The 26035-nt window shown below is 40.4% G+C and overlaps 1 protein-coding gene across 7 annotated transcripts in view; it reads right to left on the bottom strand.

The window, feature by feature from the left end:
- Positions 1–16679: 16679 nt before the first annotated feature.
- ATG5 (autophagy related 5) overlaps positions 16680–26035 on the bottom strand; it is an 80995-nt gene continuing 71639 nt past the window's right edge. For 5 of the 7 annotated variants that reach the window (XM_075145585.1, XM_075145586.1, XM_075145587.1 and 2 more), the window contains 2 exons: positions 22282–22326; positions 16680–21223 (listed from right to left, as the gene is read on the bottom strand). In XM_075145585.1, coding sequence (XP_075001686.1) covers positions 21087–21223; positions 22282–22326 — 182 coding nt within the window. In that variant the 3' untranslated portion in view covers positions 16680–21086. The remainder of the gene's footprint in view (positions 21224–22281; positions 22327–26035) is intronic. The other 2 variants (XM_075145588.1, XM_075145589.1) reach the window with 1 other exon arrangement.

A 26035-nucleotide genomic window follows, 5' to 3' on the forward strand; every position in this document is an offset into this window, starting at 1 on the left:
CCGGCTCCCTGCCGGTGCTGCCAGCCCTGCCAGCACGCCAGCCATGGGGGAAGGTGGCCACCGGCTTCTTCAGTCTCCCCAGAGGAAGACTTCCTGGTGGAGGGAAGCAGTGAAACGCTGCCTTTTCTTTGGAAAACCCGGTGCCTCCTAAGCGAGGGGACCCACGCAACTAAGGGCAAGGGTGAGATGAACCACTAAGAGAAAAAAAAAAAAAGGAAGAATGTCTTTTCACAGTCCGAAGATGCAAAGTGAAACTATTTTGGTAGATTCATCTCTCCCACGTTGAAAGGCCCAGAGTTTCTCATCTCTGACTTTACTCTGAGGCATGAAATTTCACCCATGACTTGACAAACTATAACATCCACAATGCTTTGTGGCTCCTCAGAAGCCTGCTGCCACCCTGCCAAAGCTCACCTTCAGTGTTTTGCTGGGTTGATATTGCCAAATTACTCCCTTTTTTAGGGTTTTCCTAATTTTGATGCATTTTACTTTGCTAATACTTCTCCCTGGAGCTGAAAACCCAGTGGTGTGGAGCTGGTGTTCTTGTTAGCACACTGACATCTCCATGGCTGGGTACAGGCAGCCAGGGAAGAAAATAACTGGGCCCGCACTAGCAAAGTGTCCCCTTTACCGGCAAGCAGTAATCACCAGCTTTCCCATGAATGCTGAGAAAATTACTAAGCTGCTAATGTAAGGAAGAGCCATTTGCCTTCAGCCTCCTCACAGGGATTCACATAGCTCAGCAGAGCTCAGATCCAGCTTGGCAGCCTGACTTTGGACAGTCTTCATCTATAGCCCACGTAGTGGACATTTAAATTAAGATTGGTTTATGCAGAAGCATTTTAAATGAAGAGAACTGTGTTTAAGCCTGAGCTTATGAAAGCTCAGCCATGTGCTTGGCTTACCAAAGTTAGCTCAAAGGGAGAATAATTCTATATACTACCTTTGAAAAGATGCACTGGTTTTGCTCTATTCTGTTTTAGTAAAAGAATGATCTAGCCACAGAGATGAAGAAAACGGTATATGTTTCAGTCCGGACCGAGCACCTTTCAAAAGGAAATGGTCCATCTCAATGAAGTTGCAGAGGGGTTCAAAGGGGTGGATGACACTCAGTAGTTTGCGTCACACAAGGAAACAACCAAGGATTAAAAATCTATTATTCTAGGATTACTGTATGAATTTTCCTCCTAGCATTATGAAAGGTTTCTGTTTCCCTGTCGACAGATCATCTTCTACAATGTTGTCTAAATACATAGTACCTCATCTACTCACTATTGTCGATCCGTTTGATTCAGGGGAGATAAGAAGATAGGTCAAAAAAAGAGGTAGCAGGTGACTGTACCACCTGTGAAACATTCATGCCTAATATGTTGTTTGCTAGAGTTGATGCTCAGGTACTCAAGATATGTTTCCTGCTTGCTTCTCCTTCTCCCTCAAGACAGTTTCTTCTTTATCGTTTCTATATCATCTTGGTCAGTTTTGGCATTGACGTGTAGGAACACATATATGCTCTGCCCCGCTTCAGGGACAACTAATGTTCCTCTCTCTAGAATGATTTTAAAAAGCCAGGAATGGGGAAGAACAAAAACAAAAGACGAGTTCAATGCTTTGGAGACCTTTTGCCCTGGTATACATGGGAATTAAACTGTGTTTGTCCTCCCCCTACTCTAAAGACAGAGGTAGCATTAATAATGCAGAGCACATCTCTCTTCAAGCTCTCTTGCAGCTTTTAAAACAGAGAGAGCAAATGGCAAACTTAGCTTTCATCTCCTTTTGAAGCTTAAGTTAGGCCTTATTGGTAACAAGTGAAATTAAACTGGTTGTTGCTGTTTAACTTCTCTGTGGTATTTCCTCACATGAATTAGTCATGATCAACTCCACTTGGCAGTTGTCCTTACAAAAAAACAGAACAGAGAGAAGGGTTAAGCACTCCCATACAATTTACCCAATAAATTTGTCATACCCCTTATATAGAGTTGTCCCTCCAGTTCTGCCTGTTGCCTAACATATCTGGCAGTTTGAACAATGTTGGCAATATTTGAGCAATTAGGCATTCCAAGTGGAAAGGTTAATATACCTTACCCTCAAACACAGGGTGTGTTTTGTCTTGTGCCTTCAACCACCCTTGATGAGCATCGATTGCACAACAGCCGCGAAGTAGGAAGGTCTTCTTTCAATTTCAGTATGGCCTAGATTGTTTTGGTTTAGCAAAAGGCCAGTAGTCCAATGGCGAGGACGGGACAAACACACCTTGACTTGAGTGCTATCGAGGCAGACCATGAGGAGGGAACTCCATTGCTGATACCTTCTGATTGTTAAAGCCTTTGGTCAAGCTTTTGGTGCAAAACCAGGCAAAAGATAACCCATAAAAGAAACCCCTCCAATGGAGTAGGACTGGTCAAGGGGATGTGAGATTTGTGGTTTATTTCCCCCTCATTTGGTTGAGCAGCATTGGGATCTCAGTTTCTTTTTTGGCCAGTTCTCGGAGGCAGCGTTTTGTTTGTGGTCCAAGTCTGGCGGGAAGCTCTGGGTAGGAGCAGGTGGGACTGGAGAAGTCCCTCAGCCTTGCGCCGGGTGGGACCTGCAAGACCGCAGTCCACCAGCACAGGGATGAAACCACCTCCCAAGCCAACCAGCCCAGGAGATGACGTCCTCAGCCCAAACCATCGCTGAGGTTGGAGAGCAAGTGCGCAGAGGAGTGCCCCAGGTCGCCGGGAGGCCACCAGCTGCTGGACTAGCTGCCACAGCCCTCCTCTGCCGGCAGCGGGGCACACCCAGCGGCCAGCCTGCCCGCCCTGCCCGGCAGGGATGCTTGGCTGCATAGTCAGGACCTGGCTTAAGTCAGAAAAAAACAAATCTAAGCAGTAGAAAAGGAAGTTTTGCAGGTCACAGCCATCACCGGTGCTGCCCATCCACCATGAGCCTTCATGGGAGGTCCAGAGCGTCGGCGGACAAAGGAGGTCAGGTCCAAGATGCCCAGCTGCCCCTCCCGCGAGACCCAAATGGGTCTGAATGACCCAGCCTGCGCTTGGGTGCTCCTGCAAGGCCCCCCACACCTCACCAGGATCTCTCATGCGGCAGCCCCGTACTAGTAAAAACTGCTGAGAATTGGGCACTCGGCCTCTCCACTTGTGGCTGGTGGTATTTCCCTGGCTGGGTTGATTTTGATGTTCGTAATGAAGCTTTGGCAGAGGAAGAGAGACATGTTGTAACCATTAGCAGACTTCGCATTTAGAATTTATCTCAGAAAAGGACAAAGGATAACTCAGCTCGTTGGGGTTTTTGTGCAAGTTCAGGTCTACACTTTCCATTGTAATACCAGTCCTGGTATTCACCATTGTCTTCCTCTGACCCAGAAAAACTTGATCGTGAAAATAATGTTAGTTAGAAAATAATGGAACTGATAAGTCATTGCAGGCACATGTGTGTCTCATTATACATCAGTTCGGTTTCACTATATATTTTACACTATGTAACATAAATTTCACTATGCGCCACAAGTATTTCAATATGCGATAGTCAGAAAGTGGCAGTTTACACTAAAAGTTTCAGTATGTGGTAGGATATTTCAAATACTATAAATTCTCCTTTTAAATGAAATGCATTGTGTAGATTAGTAAGAAATGCAGTTGTTTTAGTTTACCCAATGTGGTTTTATTTCAGAACAGTATTTAGTACTCTGCTGTTCAATTGCCATGTTTATTTTTATCATACGTATTAATGGATGATTAAGTGAAAATTCATTAAACATACGCCACACAGGACTTGGGCAACCCGAGTTCCGTTTCTTAGATCTTTTATCTCAACTCAATTTACACCGTATTAACAAGCACACTGTATTTATGAAGACTCTATTAACGAACAAAGGCATGAGGCTTGTTATCGGCCTGGGTTTTTTTTAAATGAATTCTCTTTGAGCAAGTAAAATTTGAGGGACCTGAAATCCCCTGTACGGGTGAATTGTTAAAGCAACAAGCAGGCATATCAAGGGTCTGCGCTGAATCGCCATTTACTGCAGATGATCACCGTTTCAGTCGCAACCAGCAGCGAAGGAATCTGCACTGCCAGCGCTGTGCTGCTAATCGTGGCTTAGAATCTGTTGATCAGTTGACCATAAAAGTATCACATTAATCAGGCCTTTTGCTAGCAAACCCCATCCCAGTTGCTGAAAAGGGGTACTCGCTGTGATACTACCACACCAAAAAGCTCTGTCATACAATTAGAGTTACCAGGCCCTCATATTTTCACACATGACGTCCTTCAGCACCAGAGGGTACAGATTACCTTTGAAAGATACTTGCCATGAACCAAGAGCATATAAAAACCAAACATGTGGCTTACTAAAGCCAAGGCACATCTGCAGCAAGAACCATCTCCTGCAACCTGGTCAAAGCTACACTAACGCTTCCAGACTGGTGCAGCAAAGCAATTTCCCCACATCCAGTACCTACCATCAGAAATGCAAAAAGAAGAAAAAACATTAGGCTCAATTTTGGTTATGAGTTCTCCCTCATTCTCGTCTCCTCTAAACACAGGCTACACCAAGAATAGCTCCATGCAAAGTTCTGTTTTATTCGAAAAACAGCCTCAGCGGAAAGCACAGGGCAATGCTGATTTCCAGCCCAAGAGAGAAACATTAGCCAGTTACCTCTGCTCTGGCTTCTGCCCCTCAAGATATAACCACACAGATAATTTTTTAGCAATTTTCAATGGATAATTTCAAATGCTAATAATCTGTACTGAAGTTCAATGTTTAGAAGAACCGGAGGCCTCATCTACCCCCTTGTCAAGGATGACCCTGCACCGGCGTGACTCTGGGCAAGCCACTTATAGTTACAAAGGCCCTGGATTAATTAGCAACTGGGTCTTTTAACGTAACGCCTTGCCCCATCGCAGGCCTAGCAGACCTCACTGGCTCCCTGCCAAGTAGTTCAAGCACCTATTAACCAAGGAAATGGTAAAGAGCTTGGGTTGTATCGTGCTGGATTTCAGCCCAGCGGTTTCAAATCTCCTAACACACAAGAGCAGCTTATCTAGGTTTGGAGGTCAAAGACCTCAGCAAAGCCCTGTTAACAGGTGCACGCTGGCACAAACTCAAATGTTTGGTGGCTCAGATTACAGCGATTCCTTGGTTTCTTATAAGTGGGGCAAAAAGGCCCACCAAAGCGACCAGTGACACACACTGAGTCTGCTTATGCTGATTTATTTGGCAAAACCTATCCCCACGAGTGATAGGTTAGCTCACAGGAGCCAGAACCGAATGCATCCCGTACACAGCTTGGCTACCCTACTCTTCCAAAATTTAAAACCAAGACCCACAGTACTCCTTGTTTGTAGTCTCTACCTACCGTAAGAACAAATGCTGCCCCAGACACATCACAAAGCAAAGGTCATGAGCTGCATCAGATGTTTCCCAGTGACTGGGTTGAAGGAAACGGGAATGTTTGTGTCAGACGTGAGGCATGGGGACGGTCCGGAGAGCAGCAATTACTGCTTTCGTCCCAGACGGGGGCTGGGTGCAATGGGAGCTGCCTTCCCGTGCCCAGCCTGAAACCTTGAGTTTCCCCATGTGCCTCCTCCGAGGCAGCTTGAGAGCAGCCCTGCTGTCTGCCGGAGCGTCCCTGCGCTAGACCGCATAAAACGTGGGCTCATCTCTCCATTCAATAGGATATTTGGGATGAAATAAAGGTAATGTTTTTAGCACTTGTCTGCTTTCCAGCATGACCAAACCTGAGATGTTCCTGTTCCTGTTTAAGAAAAGGAGAGGAGACAACAGTGCAAACTTTCCCATATTCACTTAGTCCTGTGTTAGATCTGGGCTGAGATATGTACAAAGCAATGTATTTATGTCCTAGATTCCACTGTCAATACTGCCAACAAAAGCTAAATTACAATGATTTTCCTGTAGTCAGGTTGCTAGTCCAACAAGTTTTGGAAGGAGGGAAATATATTACACACATCCTCCAAGTCCCCTCCTAAGCACTGTCAGGCTATAATTTTAGCTCACTCTTATTACTGATCATGTATAATTGATGTTGAGCTATCCTTTAGCCGTCATGAAAGTTACATTATCTAAGTTGTTGCATTACTTTCACTAACTCATCTTGTCCAAAGTTTTTAGTATTTCTTGACTGAAAAGCCAGAACAGCAACAAAAGTTCATAAAATATATACCAACTCATTTATCAAATCCAAACCTTTTCATTTGACCCAATTAAGTTTCACTTGTAGGCTAAAACACATGATTTCAGGAAAAGAAATTGCAGTGCAGCTTGCAGTATTTGCTGTTGTGATTTCAGAAGCAGTTGGCATTGGCTCGAAGAGTGCAGTTTCGTGTGTACTAATAACATTTAACAAAGGACTTTTCCATCTTTGCTGACTGAAGAAGTAGGACCATTCGTAGTGTATAATTAAGCTGTTGAGTTTCCGTTGTTTTGAATGTGACCTACCTTTTTTCCTCTTTACTCAGCTATGGCTGAAGCTAGTATCTGTTCATCAAAATCCTTCTGTTTTGAATCAACGTATCTCCGTCTATGCAAATCTAAGAGGGGAAACGCTCACAACGCAGTTCATATTCCTGATAGCTGAAACATTCCCGTGGAACATCTCTGCCACGTTTGTGTTTTATGGACATTTCTCTGAAGTCAATTTCTACAGGTTTTCACACAGAAAATTTTCATCAGCCTCATTCCCTCCAGCTTTAGCAGCAAAACATTATCATCAGCACACAATAGGCAAGAACCTTGCAAAGTGACACCTTAAAGGAAAAAAATTGATAAAAAGGTTGTCTTGGCATGGTGTGAAAATTTTCCACATCAGCAGCTTCCTGCATTCTTTTCCATTGATTTCTTCAAATCAGCCTTTCTTTCTTTTTAAAAAAAGAACAAGTATTGGTGCTTCTTTTAGCTCTGATTCATAACAACTGAAGATTTCAACAACATACCACGGCAAATAGTATTCTGCTGATCTTACGGAAGGAAAAAGACCAGTGAGACCAGACCTTCTCATTCATTCATTGCTGCAAGTCCCTGCCTCTAACCAATGTTCCCTTCAGGACAGGGGGAGCAGCTTTGCTTCGCTGGTAAGATTGCTTGAGAGTTTTGATGGGAAAAAGGCCTTTCCTCGATGTTCGTGCTGTGGCTTTTATAGTGTGAGACATAAAACAACTGCGAAATTCAGCACCTGTTGAATTCCGCCTGTATGGACAGGGAGGCATTTCCCTGTTCTGGAATGGGGGTTTGCAATATTGTTTACAAGGACGGCAAAACCCCCAGCTTTCATTTGCAAAATGCTCCACAAATACAGACGAAAGCCACGAAGGAGACTCAGCAGTCACTTTTGTATCTTAAGCAAGATGGCCAAATGAAAATAAACAGCTGATTTAAAGGAGCACTGTGAGAACTCCTCTGCAGTAGCACAACACATTTTACTTTCTGGACAACTGCAGAAAATGAACAAATTGCTGGTTTAATGCTGGATTTCTATACCTAGATATCTGCTGGTTCCCATTTCCCTCATGGGAACCTATCCTAAGCATAGGATAACACTGAGGATAACACAAATTTCACTCTACTATAAGTAACAGAAAACAGCAGTCAAAAAGAGGGCAGCGCAGGAAGGTGTACTGTAATCAGCACTTGTCTTCTGAGGTTGGCATATCTAATAATTTCTCATGTTTTAATTTTTTAAAATTTTTGAATTTTAACATACTACTATTTCCACAGAGGTGGCAGATCCAAAGACTTGGAGTGGAACAGACCAAATCCAAATAACTTCTTACACGCAGAAGCATCAGAGGATGCTGCAATCCCAGAATGTGTTTAGGAAGCTCAAGAGCTGGGGAAGGTTTCTGCTACATGGGGGTTGTGCCTGACACTGAGGCACAGCCTTTCGAAAGGACATTGCTCAAAAGGCACAAACCAACACTGGTATAAAGGAACCTCACTGGTCTGGACAAACCCCAAATCATTGCAGCTCACGCAAAAACCAAGCCTTAAAAGTAAGAGTACTCTGAATTCATTCTCAACAAGTGCCATCACAGATCAGGTTCACACCTTCCCTGGAAGTTGACATTTGGAATTTACATTTATCCCTCAACTGCTTCATGTGGCAATAATGAAGAACACCAAAATGAAACTCAGGAATCAACCCAGATCCTCTTTGCACTCCAACTAGACATATCCTAAACCCTGGGTGGAGGGAGAGGGAAGCAGCACTGTCTTTTTCTCGTTCAGATAGCAATACCCCAGACCATACTTAAAGCAATTATTTCCATCTGCCACACACAACCTAGAAACCTGAAAATTGCTCTGCTAGTGGAAATCTAATACATCAGTGAGTAACCAGAAGCAACCTACTGCTTTCTTTTGTGAATGGTCACAATGTTCTGGAGATGCCACAAGTGCAGTTCACTGTTGTGCTACACCTGGTAGGATGGATGTTTAGTACTGGTCTCCAGACTGAGTAGTATATCAAGCAGCAGGTGGAAGAGAACAGAAGTACATAAAATGCTGACCCACTGCAGAAATTACTCTTTCCTTTCGGTCTGCATTTGAAAAGTATTAGACTAGTCAATTTTTCCCCTTCTTTTGAGGAAAAGGTGGTAGTGACCCAATTAACTACTTGCAGGAAGATAACTGCTTTGAGATTATGAAGTTCTTTGTGCAAACAGCCACCTTTTGTAATAAAAAGTAATCTCGGGATAAACGTGTAGGACTTCAGCAGGTACAAACATCAATTTAAGTAGTGCAGTTGCCATAGTTCAGCCCATAAAATCCCCAGATATTTAGCCGGTCACTGATGTTGAGACTATTGATCGCTATCAACGAGAGCAGAGATGTTCATCAATGCACCAGCGCTGCCCCTCATTCCTATACATCTGACTTCTAAGCTGCTGCATCCGCGTGTCTGCACCATCCGTCCCACTTTCCAACAGGAGCACAGCGCGGGGTGGGGAGGAGAAGGGAAAGGGAAACTAGCTGTCAGCATCATTTCTGTAGCCATTTAAGCCCTGGCTATTTGTTAAAACAAGGACCAGTCCAGTCTCTTTGTGCAAAACACTCCAGGAAAAGCAAAGTGTTATTATCGGAAGGCACAACTTAACCTTTGAACAGCATGCCAGTTTTCTTCTTAACCATGAATATAGGACTACATAGACCCATCTCTCTGTCTTCCATAGCTTGGTGAATAGCTATGAATGCTGTATCTTGATCAAAAGGACGAGGACAGCTAAGCAGATTCCCAATCATTACAAACTATTGAGAAGTAAGCATGCTAAAGAGGGAAACAGATGACCTTTCTTCAAATGACATGGATGAAGTCTGGTGCCTGGCTCTCTATACCTAGGCAGAGACTCTGGACGCACCCAAATTGTCAGTCACCCAAGCTACATGGCGTGACCAGCCAATCCTCAGCAGTTACGACTCAGTCCCATGCACGGAAGACGCGCTCAGATTGAGAGACCTGGCAAAGAGTGAGTTGCTGGTTTAGCGGGACTAGCAGAATTTTAAATAAAAGATGAGATCACACACTTTTTTTAAGAGAAGAGTCTCAGTAGCAAATGCATAAAGCAAAGCTTTCATGTTTGCTAGAAAAGAGATTTTAACTGATGAAAAATCTGCAATTACTAAACTTGTCACAGTATTCCCCTTGAATTTCTCAATAACTGAGAAGTGGACTGGCTAAAAGCAGACAGGCTAGGCAGCCACTCTCTCATTGTTAAAATAATTGGGATGTCTCAAGATTCTCAATTAAGATAACAAACTAATTCTTGTGGTCTGATCTTGTTGAAATATTTTGGATATTCTCTGCTTTTGACAGTCCAAGGAATTCTATTATTTTGTTTGACACAAGAGGCAAAAACAGTAGATCTGCATAATGAATCCCCACATAATCACCCTCTGAGTCAGATCAAAGAGGAGCTCTGTCTCAGACTGCAATATTCATCCCCCTCTTCTTATTTATTGGGAGCTGCATTTGCCAGACACAATATTTTCCAGAAGGGAAAGTAAGGTCCAGAATCTAAAATACTAGGAACGCCGCTCCCCCTAACCATACGTACTAACCTCAGCCTTATCAAAGCAGTCAAGAAAATCTGAGGGTGCTGCATTGTGTTGGTTCAAATTAAACAAGCCAAGCAAAAGATTTTTCAAATTGTATTTATGAGATGTGAAAAAGTTGCCTTCTACTCTCCAAACCATAGCGCTAAATACCAAAGACACTGTGAAAGGGGCGCCTCTATTATTCAAAAAATATTTGTGTGCTTTTGGTAGATTAATTGCATTTAACATTTTGGTTAAACACACAAACAAGCACAGCTTTTTGTTGTTGCTTCAAATGAAGCCAGAAAGAGAACAAAAGGCATTCAACTGAACCAATTTAGGTTTATAAACATATTAATTTTAAGAGCGCTATGTGTACACTTAAAATGAATTTAAAGCAGTCAACCTTTGCAGTACGATGCCCAGTTTCACTGTATCCAAATACTCCATAAATCCAGATGCAAGTTGTCACAGACACTTCTTTGGAGAGCTTGCGAAGTTAAGAGTCAATGTTTCCTATTAATTAATAATTGTTTTCAGCTGTTTTGGCAAGTGATTAAAACAAAGTGTCTGCCTTTAATGTTACAATGTAAAAGTTTTCTTCTTTAGAGGCCTAAGCGCCAAGCGGGAATTACCTCATTTGCAGGAAGGTGTCATATGTGATTGCCTGGAACATTTGTAAGCAAATAAGATGAACAGATATTGTACCTGCCGGTGCAACGATTTCCATACCGCGTCCATTAAAGTTACCCACCGAGCAGTTTCAGAGGAACATCAGCTGAAATAATTAAAACAATACTTCTCATGTTAATGGAGTACCATGCTATGAAAGAGTCAGCCCATAAAGAAACCGTACGGGCTGTGCATCACTTACCAAACTGTGCATCTTGTGAATTCAATACCACACGCCCTTTAAACTTTGCACTGCAAAGCATGATAGCACCTGTCCTTTCTGAGCTCCAAACCATCACCAAGATATTACCGACAGGCTCGCTCGACGGATCAGCGGATGGTTCAACATAACCGCACTTCTGACCAGCGCCTGCTCCACAGCAGGATTAAACGTGGCTTTGAGAAGGATCTTCTGCCATAAGTAGCCTTCTAAACATTGTCTTTTATTCCCAAACTTCTACCAATTCATTCCCCCCAGTAAAACTGAAATAACAGTTCTCCTGGAAGCCGAATTTCCACATCCCTGCCGAGGAAGGACAGCAGATTTCCCGGCACAAGCTGAGAAACTCTGCTTGCAAAGTGGAAGGTACTGACATTAACAGAAGCAGCAGTAAGATCCCTAGTTATCTTCCCTATCTGAACACCAGACAACTCATTGAGAAACCTTTCTCTTCTGCTGCATCGAGAAGCTTGTGAAGTGATGGGAAGTGCAGGATTTGAGCTCCTCTCTTTCTGGTACATCATGGGAGTTGCTGCTAGGTCCTCCTAGCTCTTGGCTTCTGCCTCTAGTTTTAAAAACTTTCAAGATGTTCTTCGTTTGTTGAGGTATGATTTTTTTTAGACTAAATAGCACGCTTTATCTCTGCAAGGCAATGAATCCAGATAAAGCTGCAGACTGTGCTGAGCAAGCAACAACACAGCTGTGCTCGGGGAGTGTATTAGTAACAGAATTCAGAAGTACCAGACTCAGGTTTAGGTCAGCCCTTATTTTGGGGAGGGAGATTTTTCCACCGGTACAACACCCTTACCACACGATCTGAATGGCAGAGGGATACTTCAGCGCTCCAGGCAAACAGTGACCCAGCAAAACACTCAGCAGAAAGACAGTACAAACAGGAACATTCTCTTGTTCCTGTGATCCTATTTGCCATTGCAAAATAAACTCAAATGATTCTCAATAAATTTCCAGCCACGCCATTCACACTTAATCGTATCTCATTGCACAGTGAAATTAAATAAAAATCCCAGCCACTGATTTGCTTCAAATAATTAGCAGCAGTGCTAGTTAACAAAATGATCCCTGTCCTAAGGTTACTTCAAATCCCTGAAAACCCTGTTTGATATAAATAACAAAATCACTCAGAAGAAATCCTGCAGGTAAAGATGAACGCGCAGATTCAGTCCACAGTAATTATTCATCCTCACGTTCTCCCTCCCTGGCCAGTGCCAGATAAAGCACCCTGCTGCTCTCAGAGACACAAGCAACCTGTTTACCCTGGGACAACAGGAGGTAAAAGTTCCCTATCTCGGGGCAGCTGTGAAAAGCTCACGCCCTTGTTTATCATGTGGCAACTGCGGCACATGCCCATACGTTAAGATGTTAAGGATCTTCTCCTTTATTGATGGTATCCGCATCCATTTCAGCGTAGCACCTCACAACCCATTAGGATCAAAGGAGAACACCTAAATATGTTGCAGTTCATTTCAAGCATATATGATATTAAAGATGAAGAAGCATTTTTATCCCATCCAGACAATACCTTGCAGCAAAGATCTACTTGCTGATGCAACACATGATGCCTTTGATTATTTCAGCATCTTCTAATGATGAAGAATAAACTCCCTTTCAAAAATAAACACATTTTTTTCTTGAACTCTCAAGCCTCCTGATACCATCAAATGGTGTTTTGGAATAGGAGCCGCATGTGGTTTTGAAGCACTGTTAATTGCCTGCAGTGACACAAGCAAGGATTGACTTGGGTGCGGGCAGGGGGAGGGGAGTTGTGCAACAGGCCTCTTCCATACGCCATCACACAATCTCAATTAGGTTTGCTTTTTGGAAGCATAGAGAAAGCTGATTACACAGAGACAGCAAAACAACTGTGAACGAAAGTAGGTATCAGCCTTTATGGATACTTCTGTTTACCTGAGCGCCAATTTTTAAAGAGAATTTAATTTACACCTTATCTTGCTGGAAGCTTGCGTGATTACCCCAGACCAAGTCTCTCTTAGAGGTGTGGCTCAAAAACTTGAAAGACCTAAATTTCAGAGCCCCCTGAAATGATAGTTTAGGAATTAATTGTCATGCCCAGTAGCTATAGTTCACCTGCTTCGTTGTTCAAAGCATGCAACAAAAATGAAGGACTGCATTATGGAAAGTTGTGGCACCTAGTTTGGGGAAGGAGGGAGGGAAGAGTGCGAGCAGGTAGGCTTCAGAGAACTGAAATATTTTCCCCCATGCCCCCAAAGGACACCGAGCCCAACATGATTTATGGAGGCCAGAGAGAATATAACTCCTCCTGTACCTCCTCAAGGAAGCCAATCGCAGCAGAACCCTTGAATGCATTCAAGTTTCAGTAAGAGAGAAAATAAAGACCAAATAGTTCCTCTTATTGGCATATTAATTAAAACCACACAATATATTTCAAGGAAATTGTAAGCTGACCCATTATGATTGTGCCCTCTTACCACTGAAATAATCGAATGCACAACCAGAAATAGTACATCACTAATTTCACTAAAAACTGACATTATGATTTCTTAGCGAAGGACATTCGAGCAATAAATTAAGCTGATTTTTTTTATTGCCATTATGGCTATTGTTCCAGTGATTTCCTCAACAGCTGTCAAGTATAAATTTATACACAATAAAACAAAACTGGGCGGTTTCCATAAGGGAGCAGATCCCCCAAATTGGCAGAGAAACTGCCTGGGTGGTTCAGCAAAAACATGCCTCAGCAGAAAGGTAGAAGTCCTCGTGTGTCTTCCTATCGAAGGTGTCAAGATGTAAAGGGCAGAAAGGGTAATGACTAAAACCGACACGTCCTCTTTCTACTATCTATACAGCCTGATTATGAATATTGACATATTTTTCTACAACTAAACCCAATATAATGAAATCTTATTCTGACTGGAAAATGAAACAGAAAAGGCTTGTGATCAAAACTGGGTTTGGTATTTATTACACATGTCGAAAATGTATTCTGCTGTTCTGTATGAAACGTTCGAAACAGTATAAAGTAAAACTTCCATGAAACAGTAATTTTCATGACACAAAGGTCCTTGAGTGGCTCCATCATCCGTTCCCTGAATAAAAAAGCAATGCCAACGATTCCGTTTTCCACAACACAACGTATTAAAACAGTAACAAGAAGTGCCTGTGCAAACCGTGTCTCCATTTTGTGCAGGACTTCCCAATTCCTTGCAGTTGAACGAGGCCCAGGTCTAGGATCTGCTGCAGAGGAAGAAGCTCTGAAACGATTTTTGTAGATAACTGTAAATAAAGGCCTTCTTAAGCAACGTGCTGAAACAACAAAGTTAAACACACCCTCTCAAGCGTACTGCTCTCTCCAAGGAGAGGCGGCTATGGCAGACGGTGACACCAGAGGCGGCAGACGTTGCGCTTCGCCGGTGAAAGCCAGTGCACCACCGCGCTCAGGGAAAGGACGGAAAGGTGAGAGCTGTAAGATGATGAGTGAACGAGAAACCCATGCGAGATCAAGAATCCAGCTCTGTCATTTCACTCCCCACGAAGTATTTTTCTCTCAAGCCCCACCTTCACTGTTTTTTTAATTCTTCTCGTTTCCCTCTCCCCTCCTCCGCACCTTTCTCTCACTGTTTTCCTACAGGGCTACCCGGTTTGTGGTAACAGCCAGCAGAAACGAACTCACGCCTCAGATGTCGAAGGAGAAGCTGTGCGAGAAGGGTCACGGAGTGCTCCAGAGATCGGGGTTTTAGTCACCCTCACTGCTCAGCCACGGATCGCAAGCCCACAAGGGCGAGACAGGCGCTGGAGGGCGAGGGGCAGGTTCAACCTCATCTCTAGTCAGCTGAGGTCAAGCATTAGCTACAAAAAGAGATGCTGCAAATTAAAGAAGAGTTTGCAAGTAAGGGACAGAACTCGTACGACAAAATGGTCGCAGTGGAAATAGCGAACAAGCCGTACAACTTCCTGGGTCGTGCCGGCGCTTCAGAGCTCGAGGGGCACTCCCACGGCCTGGTCTCTGCCTCCCGTTTGCCTTCTACAGACTTGGATAAACTTCAAAATGAAGGAACACCAGCTTATTTCACTAATTTTGAACTTGGAAAAAATCCAGTGAGGGCGTGTATACATATGACTGATGGAAATCAAACCTCTGAAGTGCAGATTATTTTAATTATAGCTAGAAGAGCATGTAAGGTGCAAGTTTCAGCCAGATAGTTTCCATTCTGATCTTCAGTTCTGTAGCGACAAAAATACTTGTGAGTGCCTCTGTCTAGCTGAAAGAATTACAAGTTGTCTTTTTTATGGCAGTTGGGACATTACTGACCCTAAGCACCAAAATCTCAATATACACAAGGAAAAATTATATACATATGTGAATGAAAGAAGACATCATAGGCCCTCACACGCACACTCTCTCTGCACGCCTTTCAACAAAAGCAGGTGAAGCTTTTGTCAGCGTACAGGGAAAAAAAAAAAAATCCTACAACAGGATTTTGCGTTTACATAGTTAATTACAAAGCGAACAAAAATGCACTGTTTCTCTGCTAGAATTACCTGTGTGTATAAGGACAACTAAAATGGGCAGACAGGGTTGAGGGAGAGGTTTAGTGAACAACACTATCGATTTTTTTTTTCCCCTCCCCCACCACAGCCTGGTTTTCTTTGAAGGAGGACCTAACTTCTAGTAGCTTTTAAGACGTGCATGTGAATTTGCAAGACGCATTTGACAAAGTCTAGCAAGCGATCCTCCAAATTCTGGCAGATGCAAACTATATCACGTATCGGCTTTACCCTTTCCACTGTACAATACTCACGATTACCGTGAACGCTAAGATGAGAATATAATGTGTAGTAGTAACTAGATCACACATTTGTTCCCACAACATATTCATTTTATTGTATCTGTTGACCTATATTAGTGAAATGATGCAAGGATTAAGGCTTTAAACATCTTTCAGTGGAAAGTGCTATTTTAACATCTGACGCATTTTAGCGGTTTCAAGTGCGATAAAGTCAAGCTCTTCCAACCCCCAACCCTAACATGATGTTTGCCTCTCTTTCTACCCTGGGTGGTTTTTATCCATATAAATACTATTAAAACCACGTGGAAAATCATACCTTTAAACTTCATATAATTGCTAGCTATTTCATACATATAAAGACCTGAACTACACAAAACTCCTCTTCATGTACCTGTTTGCATAGCTGTATTTGAAAGAAGTTTTGTATTCTTTTGTGTTCTTTAATCTATTGTTTAGAGAAACTGGTGTTTCATTTCACAGTTAAAAGAACTTAATTACTTGAATCGTGGAGACATGAAAGGGAAGGGAAGGAAAGAAAACATCTCTCTCATTTTAAACTTTTCTTCCACAAGCTAATTTGATAGTATAACTTGAAAGTACAGAAATCTGAAATCTACTTTTGAGCATTTGAAACTTCACATCTTTTTACCTCTCTCTCAGGAGATATTACTCAGGTTTAGCATGACATTTTGAAATGTCACCACCCCTGTCTCAAAACCAGAAGTTTTAACTCAGAATAGACACCTACCTGCTTTAATTCAGAAATCCATTCTATATGTGATGTGATATTCTAAGAACCTCTGTGCATACCCTTTCTCATCTTAAGGAAAGAAAAAAAAAATCACAGGAATCTCTTTCCTGTCCAAATAAGCAGGGACTGCTAAAATCAGTGGCTAAAGTCACTTTCCAAAAGCCTTATTATTCTGATACAGCCACAAATTTTGAATAAAAAATATTTTGGGGGGGGGGGAAATATTTTCCCCTGAAATACACTTTTGCCATGTCAAGAAAATAACATTATTTTCTCAGTTAAGACAGAGTAATTTTGTTTTTGCTGGAAGACTGAAGTTGGAAAAAGTGGTAGTACTTGCCAGAGATCCACTCAAACTTCACACTTCATCCATTTGCAGCACCAGAACAACGGCACTCACGGGAGACGTCACGATCACTAACGCGGTTCTCTTTCTGGCATGATCTGATAATCATCAATGTAATATTAGACTTCTACAAGTATGTACTCAGTTTTAACATCTACATATGGTAGCATATGAATAAATACATTCTGGAAGCTACTGCTAAATTTGCAAGCAAACTAACATGGAGGTTCTTCAGGGAGTTTAAAATCATTACACGTAAAAATGTTCAGTTTGGAAAGTACCTATGAAAGGGATTAATCTATCCTTTTCTTGTCCAGCCCCTTGATTTGGTAAATCATCACTGGCAAGCTGTGACATTTGCTTAAAACATTCTCTAAAGCGAAGAGTCATGTTTTAGACCTAGGACTCTTCTAAGAGTGTGCTAATACACTTGTACAGCCAAGATGCAGATTTTCCTAAATATCGAAACTGAAAAAACGCCAGCTATTGGCAGAGCCATAAACATGGAGTTGTCACTCAGACATCATTCACCATATAAGGAAATTTAAAAAAAAGGCCATAATTATTGTGCAGGATATAAATAATACTGGAAGTAACGATCAAGAGTTTTCATCAGCTGATAGGTATCTGGCTGTCAGAGCAAAACACGCAGGAACACAGAACTGAAAGGACTTTCCCAGTCACTGAGTCCAATGACTGCTATGACAGGCAACTAGCGCTCACCCTTTTCATAACTTAACCTTCACATCGGCTTGCTCCACAGCTCCCGAAACTCTTGGTGGAGAAGTATCTTGGTTTGAAGTAGCTCAATGGTTTTCCTTTCTATACATTTATTAATGGCTAATTCATACTGCATGTTCCTGTACCTGACCTGTCCTTAAGAGTTAATATTTCTTCACATTCCTGCAAGATTTCCCAATCACACCGATATATATTCCCAGCAGTATTTGCATTTCTGCCACTAAGGCAGCACAGTCCCTATACTAGCCCCAATCTATCCTTTCCGCACAGGGGCAGTCAAAACCCCCCCCAATATTCCATGTGAGAACCGCAGCCCCTGCAGCAAACAATTCCCCCCGCCTTTTCTTAATCTTCTGTACCTAATGGGAACCCAGGATTTTACGTGCTTTAGCAGCATAACACACTATTGTGCGAGCTCTACTCATTTCCCAGCAGAAATCCTTCTCCTTAGTTCCTATGCCCACTCTGTATATTCAGTTCAACATCTTTTCCCATTCTCCATTTTTCAGGGTTACCAAGCCTTCAGATGTCAAGTTCACATTCCTCCCAGTAGTGGCAAGGTCATCCGACTTTTTACCAGTACAAATTTATTTTCTTTAGCATGCTCCTATTTTTTTTTTTTTTTTTCAAAGAACTCATGGAAATTAATTTAAAGCTTAAAATAACCAATTTCTAGCTCTTAATGAAAAGGCATTGCCTCGTGTGCTGACTGACAGTGGGCTGAGTGAAAGCCAGTGGTATCAAAGAAATAATTGGAAAATTTACTCTTTCTTCACCGAACACTCAAAAATGGAGGTAGGCATTGCCAAACAACATGAAACAGTGAAGACAGCAACAAGCTCTGTGTTTTGCTCTTTTTTAAACTATAAACTTAAACTTAACTTGCTCGCCAGATACACTTAAATTCCAAATGCGGGGGGGTGGGGAAAGAGAGAGAGAGTGTGTATTTGGCACTTTTGCTTTGAAGCATTGAAATTAATTTAGTGAGCACTATGTTAGATTCTGAACAATTTAGACCAAATCTATTTTTTCCAGAAGTTACACCATTTCAAAGTGAAGAAAAGTATTTAATTAAGCCACAACACACCTTCTGTTGCTATTGTTATTCACACACTAAGTAAAAGAAACTACAAAAATGTGATTTAAATCAGGTAAAGCAAAGACGCCACTTCATTTTTTGTGATGATGTGCTTTTGTTTAGATACAACACCCAAGCAGCTCTTTAAGAAGCTCCTACTTATTAAGTATTAATTAATTTTGTCACTTCATGACAAAGAACCTTATTTAGCTGGAAATAAAGACAGACTCAAACTTTGTTTTATTTTTTAATAAAGTTTGAATAGTTAAAATAATAGGAAAGAGTATGTTTTAAAGCCAAGCTATTTCTTTGTTCCATGCTAGGCCTTAAAAGTTGGATTTACTGGCAAATACGGGCCATGAGAAGAGAGCTGTGTATTTAAAATGCTGGTGTAGAATATATTAAAATAGCCATAGCCAGTGATTTACTCCAGCTTACCTTATAACAAAGGAAACACAGTCTTTACAGTTTTTCAAATATACTGCCTCTTATCCTGATTAATGGAAAAATTATCCCTACAAAAGACTTTTTTTTTTTTAATATGAAGACTCTACAAAATATTTGCTTGGCAGGACTTTGAAATTCTCCAGAATATTTAGATGTGTCTGTCTAAGATAGATTATAAATGCCAATCCAACACTGTAACAAAAAGTCTAAACAGAACTGGAAATTAGAATAACTCAACCAAGTCATCCCACTATAACAATACTGTATTTCAATTCTGCATAAACACCGATCAGCATGGTTTGTTTTGTTTTAAAAATTCTTCGTGACCTGCAGAATACAGCATAGGTTTATTTTGCTATTACTTTTTCCCTTCCATTTCCTTAATGCTATTTCTTCATTTATATTCAAAACACTACCTAAGTTGTCTACTGACTTTTTCTGCCCTTAGGGCTTTTTTTAGCCTCAATTCTATCCTCACCCAAGGATATCCTTCCCCTCTTGCTTCTTGAAGAGGTTTTTCTTTGTTTGATTGATTTTCATTTTCTTCTTTTTCAGATACAGGTAAGTATCCCACCATAAAGGGAGCACAGAAACAAAGCAGAAAGGGAACAGCACTGGGAGTTACCGGGACATTTGCAAGCCAACACTTTGAGTAGGAACTTCAACAGCTACTATTTTTGAAAGAAAAATGTCATGCTTTCTTTATATTTTATAATATTTGACATATTTGATAATATGTCTACTATAAGCATAGTCTTGTGCCACAAACAGCCACAAACTGCAGACAAAGCAATATAGCACACAGTTTGAAGAGTTCAGCGTAACACAAAAAAATGGTAGAGTCCTAGTAGCAGCTACAATGGTAACAAACATTTAGAAACCAAAGTGATCCAATAACCTAAAAATACATCTGCTAAACTAAGGAAAAATCTGTGCAATGAGATTAGAACCTTCCAAATTTCAGACTGATTGCTCAGGGACCACAGTAGAAAACTAAACTCAGATGTAAGGAAGTATTAGCTTGAAAAAGCCTCAGCTTTCCAAAATTCAAAATTGTTAAAAAGCAATACATCTGTTCATCATTCTATGATTTAACTGTTTTCTAGTCTATGGGAATAAACAGCAGGATACAATCGTTTGCAACATCCGTTTACTTTTTTTTTTTAAACTTTTTAAACTAAATTAAGAAAATATTCTTACAGAAAAAAAAAATTTAGATGAGCACAAAGAAACGCCACGACAAATCCTGAGACAAATTATCCTACATCATTGCTAGTCTGTGAAAACTGGTTTGAATAATAAACATACTGGAGTATTCAGTGACAGCATACAAATCAAAAGTATTTGTAAATTATTAAGTTGTGCATGTTTTTAAATGACAAAACATGCTCACGGGTTTACTTTAAAATCTCTCACTGCTTATTATCAAAGTTAAAAGATCATTTGCATACCAATACACATACTGTAAACATGAACTTCTCATTAAGGAAAGATGGGTTTACAGTAATTTGATCTTTTACAAAAAGCTATTGGTAACTGAATCTCTCAGTGTCTAACTTTCTAGAAAATTAAACCAATGTTTCCACTCAAAGTTGAAACACTACCGCTTTAGGAAACAGCCCTGTTTATTTGTTAATCAGAAATACAATCAAGTGGCATATTTCCATTTGCTCTTCGGCTGACAGTTTCAGCTTCATTGTATTTTACAAGAAAACAGCAGACTTGCAGAGGTCCTGTAAATTCTTTCATATCGCAACTGATTTAATTACAGCGGTGAAGAAAAGCAGCGGTGATGCAAAATAAGATCAGCCCAATTGCCCTTATCTGATGATAGGATCTCTCTTCCTGTTTGGCTTGCAGCAGCGAGGACTTCTTGTTTTGTTTCGGTTTTTTGTTGGGTTTTTTTTCTGGTCAGGCTGCCTCTGTCAAGACTGACAGAAGCAAGAAGTTGACATGCCCTTTAATTCCAGCTTGAGAATGATCCTCATACCAATATAGCTGAGTTTCAATCAGTAGGTCGGGGAATGATACTAATGTGGAGAAAATTATCTGGATAGCTCATATGTTCGCTTAGCCACTGTATGGGTGTTTCCAGCATTGGCTCAATTCCATGAATCATCACTTGAGTCTTCTGCTCTCCATCTAATTCACAGAAAAAGAGAAACCACTAGTATACCATTCAAAGTTCACAGAAAGATTAAACATTCACTTATACTTAATTTACGGTAGATTTAATTGGTGTTACAGAGTTTAACATTTAACAGAACGAAAAGCAGGAAATATTGGTTATGAAGAAAGCTGAGATTTCTATCATCTAAAACAGAACCTGTGAATTAAAATGAATTCCAAGAAAAAATTGGGTTAAAATGAAACTTAATGAAAGTGACACTCTTCTTTATTGCAAGTTGCAAGTTTTTTTTCCTACAGTGATCACAACTTGGCGTCAACACAGTTAAGGCATATCCATCTCGCCCGGCTATACGCCATACGCATTTTACACAAACATGCTTAAGATGTTGAGCCTCCTAAAACGTACTAACAAAGTTGTATTCTTAATACTGTGATCTCCTGAAAGAGCTGGACTACATGTCATGTCACATATATAATACACGTAATATTCCTGAAGTAATTTTGTTTTGCTAAGAATAATTTACTTAAGTCTCTAGCAATATTTCAGAGTTACTCAGAAGGCTGAGTTGGCACCAGCTTTTTCTCACTTAGTTTCATCTCTTGGAAAAGCTAAGTTAGCAAATGATTCCCAGTATGACAAGAATATTTTCTAAGAATATTTCAATTCTTTTTATTTATACTTGTCCCGGAGGATGCAAGTACTTTGATCCTTTGATTCAAATGATGGGAACCAGCTAAAGCAACTGACATAACTGTCATGAAATGAACTAAAAAAAAACAAAAAATGAAAATTTATTTCAGAGTCTTGAGATGAGAAGAGCATCTGAAATATGCTCCAAATAATGGTTAGGGGAAAAAAAAAGTAGGCAGTGACCTTTTACTGTTTTTATACCATACTCTGGCATTCTCACATGGACCTACCACAGTGAAATCCACATTCAGTGCTCAAAAATATCACTGCCTTCTCTAACTGGCATTTTATCCCCCCCCCAACCGTCTACATTACAGAACAAACCACCGTGCTGCCCAAGAGTTGCATGGAAGAGAGCAGAACCTAGAAGTGAACGTACCATTACTGGCTCTCTCATTCAGCTCCCCCAGTTGTAGCATAATTCCTATTTTATAACATAGATAAAATCTTATTTGTTTGGTAACCAAAATGATTTGACAGCTTCCCGAAGACGTTTGTATTATAACCAGGTATCTATGCCAGCACAAGCTAAATTAGACTAGGAAGAATCATCCTTGAATATGCTGTTGACTTTATGCTAGTAATAATTCTTCCTGCAGAAGCAGACAGTTATGTTTGCCTAAAATAAAGCACTATACATTAGTTACATGTTAACTACATATGGCATCATATTCTGTACAAATTCTTGATTAAATACATAAAGCTTGATTCTCTAAATGGCATAGTATACACATTATCACACTAAACTAAGCATAAACGATTGATGGTTTCTGGTTTTATTGCAGACAAGTCAGAAGAATGCAGCATGTCATTTCAAAATAAACTTCTGGTATTTCCAACCAAATTTATTGGGCTGAAACATTACCAGTCAGATTGTCAAGAGTATAAACTCCAAAAGAAAAGACCTCAGAAACCAAGTTTTTTACACAGAGAAATTAGGGAACATCTAAATATTTTTAATATTAAAGCAACTCCCAATTATACGTATTTAACACTTGCAAATTAAAATCTATCTATGGTATTCCATAAACTCGCTGCAGAGTTGGTGACATTTATTTACATTTCATAATATTATTTAATCTTCAGAAACAACTAGTTTGCACATACAGACAGATGGCAGAATGCTGTTTCGGCATTAGTACTATGCTAGCCACCTATACACAGCTGACTCAGCAAAAACTTGCACAAAAAATAGATTAAAAGCTTTAGAACTTCAGTAGCATTTTCTTGTCATTGGAGGAAAGGCTTATAAACTTTCTTTGGCTCTTCTTTTACTGTGTGACAGAACATTTTTGGATGTATGCGCATGTGCGTACTAACTTGATGCCTCTTGCCTAAAAATTAAATGCAATTAATCTGGGTGTCCCCATTCCCTGCTCCTACCCAACTTTGTCCCTTTCTCATACAAATCTTTTATTCTGTTCCTCAGCAAACTGAGAAAGTCTCAGAGGTCAATGAAGAATTTACAGTTTAATTAAAGTCTAAATCTCTGCATTAGCATTGTTTGTGCTTTAGTATTATCTCTGACAAAGCATCACTTCTCCTTAATTCCTTTTCCCCTTGAGGCTTGACTAAAGAGATCTTATCTACCAATTCTGTATTTACTGTAGCCTTCTTTCACAAAATCCATTGTTTTTACTTTAGCATTCTTCCCTCCTTTTGTTACTAGGGACCATAAACTCTCACTTAAGTCACATCTACCCAAACTTTCCTCAACTTCCATGTTTTCAGTAACTTCCCCATTTTGAATCACATACAGAGTCTCTCTCCTATAGATGGCTCCCCCGCTTTATGTAGCAAAAAGCTGTCAACAGCAAATACACTAAAAAAATTACTGGAAAATATTTTTGTTTTCTCAACAGCTGTCTAATTCGTATCCACCGTTACCACTGTGATCTGGATTCTGGATGATTTTCTAGCTATTATGAAAGCTTCATCCATCTGCTTTATAGATATAATAGATTTACATAATATTTTTCTTTCCATTGCTGTTCATAGTCTTAAGAGTTCTAGCTTATTTTGTATGCATCTTGACACAGCAAGTGTTGTCCTCTTCCCCACCCTATATTCTATGATAATAAAAAGTCTTTTTAGACTGACAAAATGCATCTATAGAAGTGTACAAGTTGCTAAACACAACATATATTTAAATGACATACAAGATTTAAATGACTTAATTACAAAGAAGATTAATACCATGTCATTAGACCAGACCTATAAAAATTAGGGCAAATAACTCTGCTCATCTGTAGTGCATGGAGTCCAGACCTGATAATATCATTACTGTCAATACCCATTTTACAATATTCAGTAATGTAGTAAAAAAACCCAGGATATGCTCAAATTTTCCAGTCACTTCACTGATTTTTTTTTTTTCCTTTTAAAATCATGGTAGAACTGAGCTACATGTTAGCTATCATGACTTAAAGATGGTTTCTTTTACTTTGTTGCAAATTAATCTCAGGAAGAAGATGAAGTGGAAAGATCAGAAAAATAAAAGCATAGAAATACATGTTTCATAGAAAGTTTTTGTAATGTGTGTACATAGTAACTATTTACTAAAAATCAGAGTATTTTTAAATCACTGAAGTGATGCACCAATTATAACTACTAGTTTTGGCATTTACCAAAAAAAAAAGCCTCAAAACCAACTAAGTCATCTCCTATCAGAGTGGTTGACCCAGGATTAAATGATTTTTCTTTGCTTTTCTTGTGGAAATCCATGAATACAGAAGTGTATATTGTATGTATATATGTATACTACGGTCTCCGAAAGTCACTAGTGGCAAGTGATAAGCACAGATTATAAAGCCTTTTGGTAAAACTTAACAACATTCTGTCTCCAGAAGGCAGATAACTATGCTTACATGTTGTGTACTAAGGCATTTTTGAGACATTTCAGATCACTTAATTTAGACACTAATTCAAAGGCTGCAACACTTAAAGTAGGTACCTGACCCAGGCTAACAAATCATACCATGTAAAGTCAGAAGAGTTTTCCAACTCTGTACAGAAAATGGAGAGAAACAGGCAGCTCTGAACTGAAGGGTTTAAGAAGAAGTCTGCTTCTCTATCATCTCTAAGGTGCCTCAGGGTTCCTGATCAGGAAACCACCTTGATCCAGCCAAAGAAAGTATTGGCAAAGGACTCTCGTTTGCAGATAGGCATCTGCTGGAAGGAAGCAAGAGATAAGGACTCTGTTGAGATGCAACAGCCACTGAGGCCGTGGCTCAAAGCCCTCCTCCACCTGAGGCAGCTGGAGTCCACTCTCCCTCCCTTAAGAAGAATGTCCTAACAACTACCAAATATTTGCTGTTGCTAGTCCCAAGCTTCCTCTAAAAACCCTCAATGTTCAAGAATCAGTGAGACACAGAGAAAGAACAAAGAAGAGAAAATCTGTAGTCTTCAGAGAAGGCAGGAAGATGTGCAATGTCATGGTATCACTTGGTAAGTTCTTCTATTTCCTTTAGCTACGTAAGTTATTGCTTGCAAAGTCAATAGTCAAATCTTAGGAAACAAAAGAAATAAATTAGCTTATTCAGCATCAATTCAGATTGTTGCACATACCTCTGCTGCAATCTAAATACGTTTTTCTCCTGAATTATCTTTTTATTTAGAAAGGAAGAATTAAAGATGGAGGGAAAAGAAAAGATTGGTTTTGAGACAGATTCAAGTGCCTAAAACCAGAATAGTGAGAAGGCACTACTTCTGGCAAAGGTACATATTTCAGGCATTTTTCACTCAGATTAGCACCACAACGCTTACCAATGCTGCAACTACGTACTCCCTTTCACCTACGCAAGATCAGCTTCCCTAGCCAGACTACATCTGTGATGCACCACTTAAAATTCTTTAGTGGGATGAAATACCTCCCTTCTGATTTGTGGCCTCTAGCAATCACCTGTCAGGGCAATTTAACTGGCTTAAATTCTTTCACTGATAGACAACACAAGATATTCAGGATTTAGCGAAAATGTCCCTGGAGTACTTCAATTAGAATCCTCTGTATGCAAGTCCTCTGCATAGCAAGTCCCAGAACCCACCTGTAGTCATCATAATGGACAACGCAGAAACCACAGCTTCTTACTCAGGGCAGCACCACTTACAAAATTGGCTTTAAAACCCCAAAAAAG

Source organism: Calonectris borealis, chromosome 3, assembly GCF_964195595.1.
Source record: "Calonectris borealis chromosome 3, bCalBor7.hap1.2, whole genome shotgun sequence".
Taxonomy (NCBI): domain Eukaryota; kingdom Metazoa; phylum Chordata; class Aves; order Procellariiformes; family Procellariidae; genus Calonectris; species Calonectris borealis.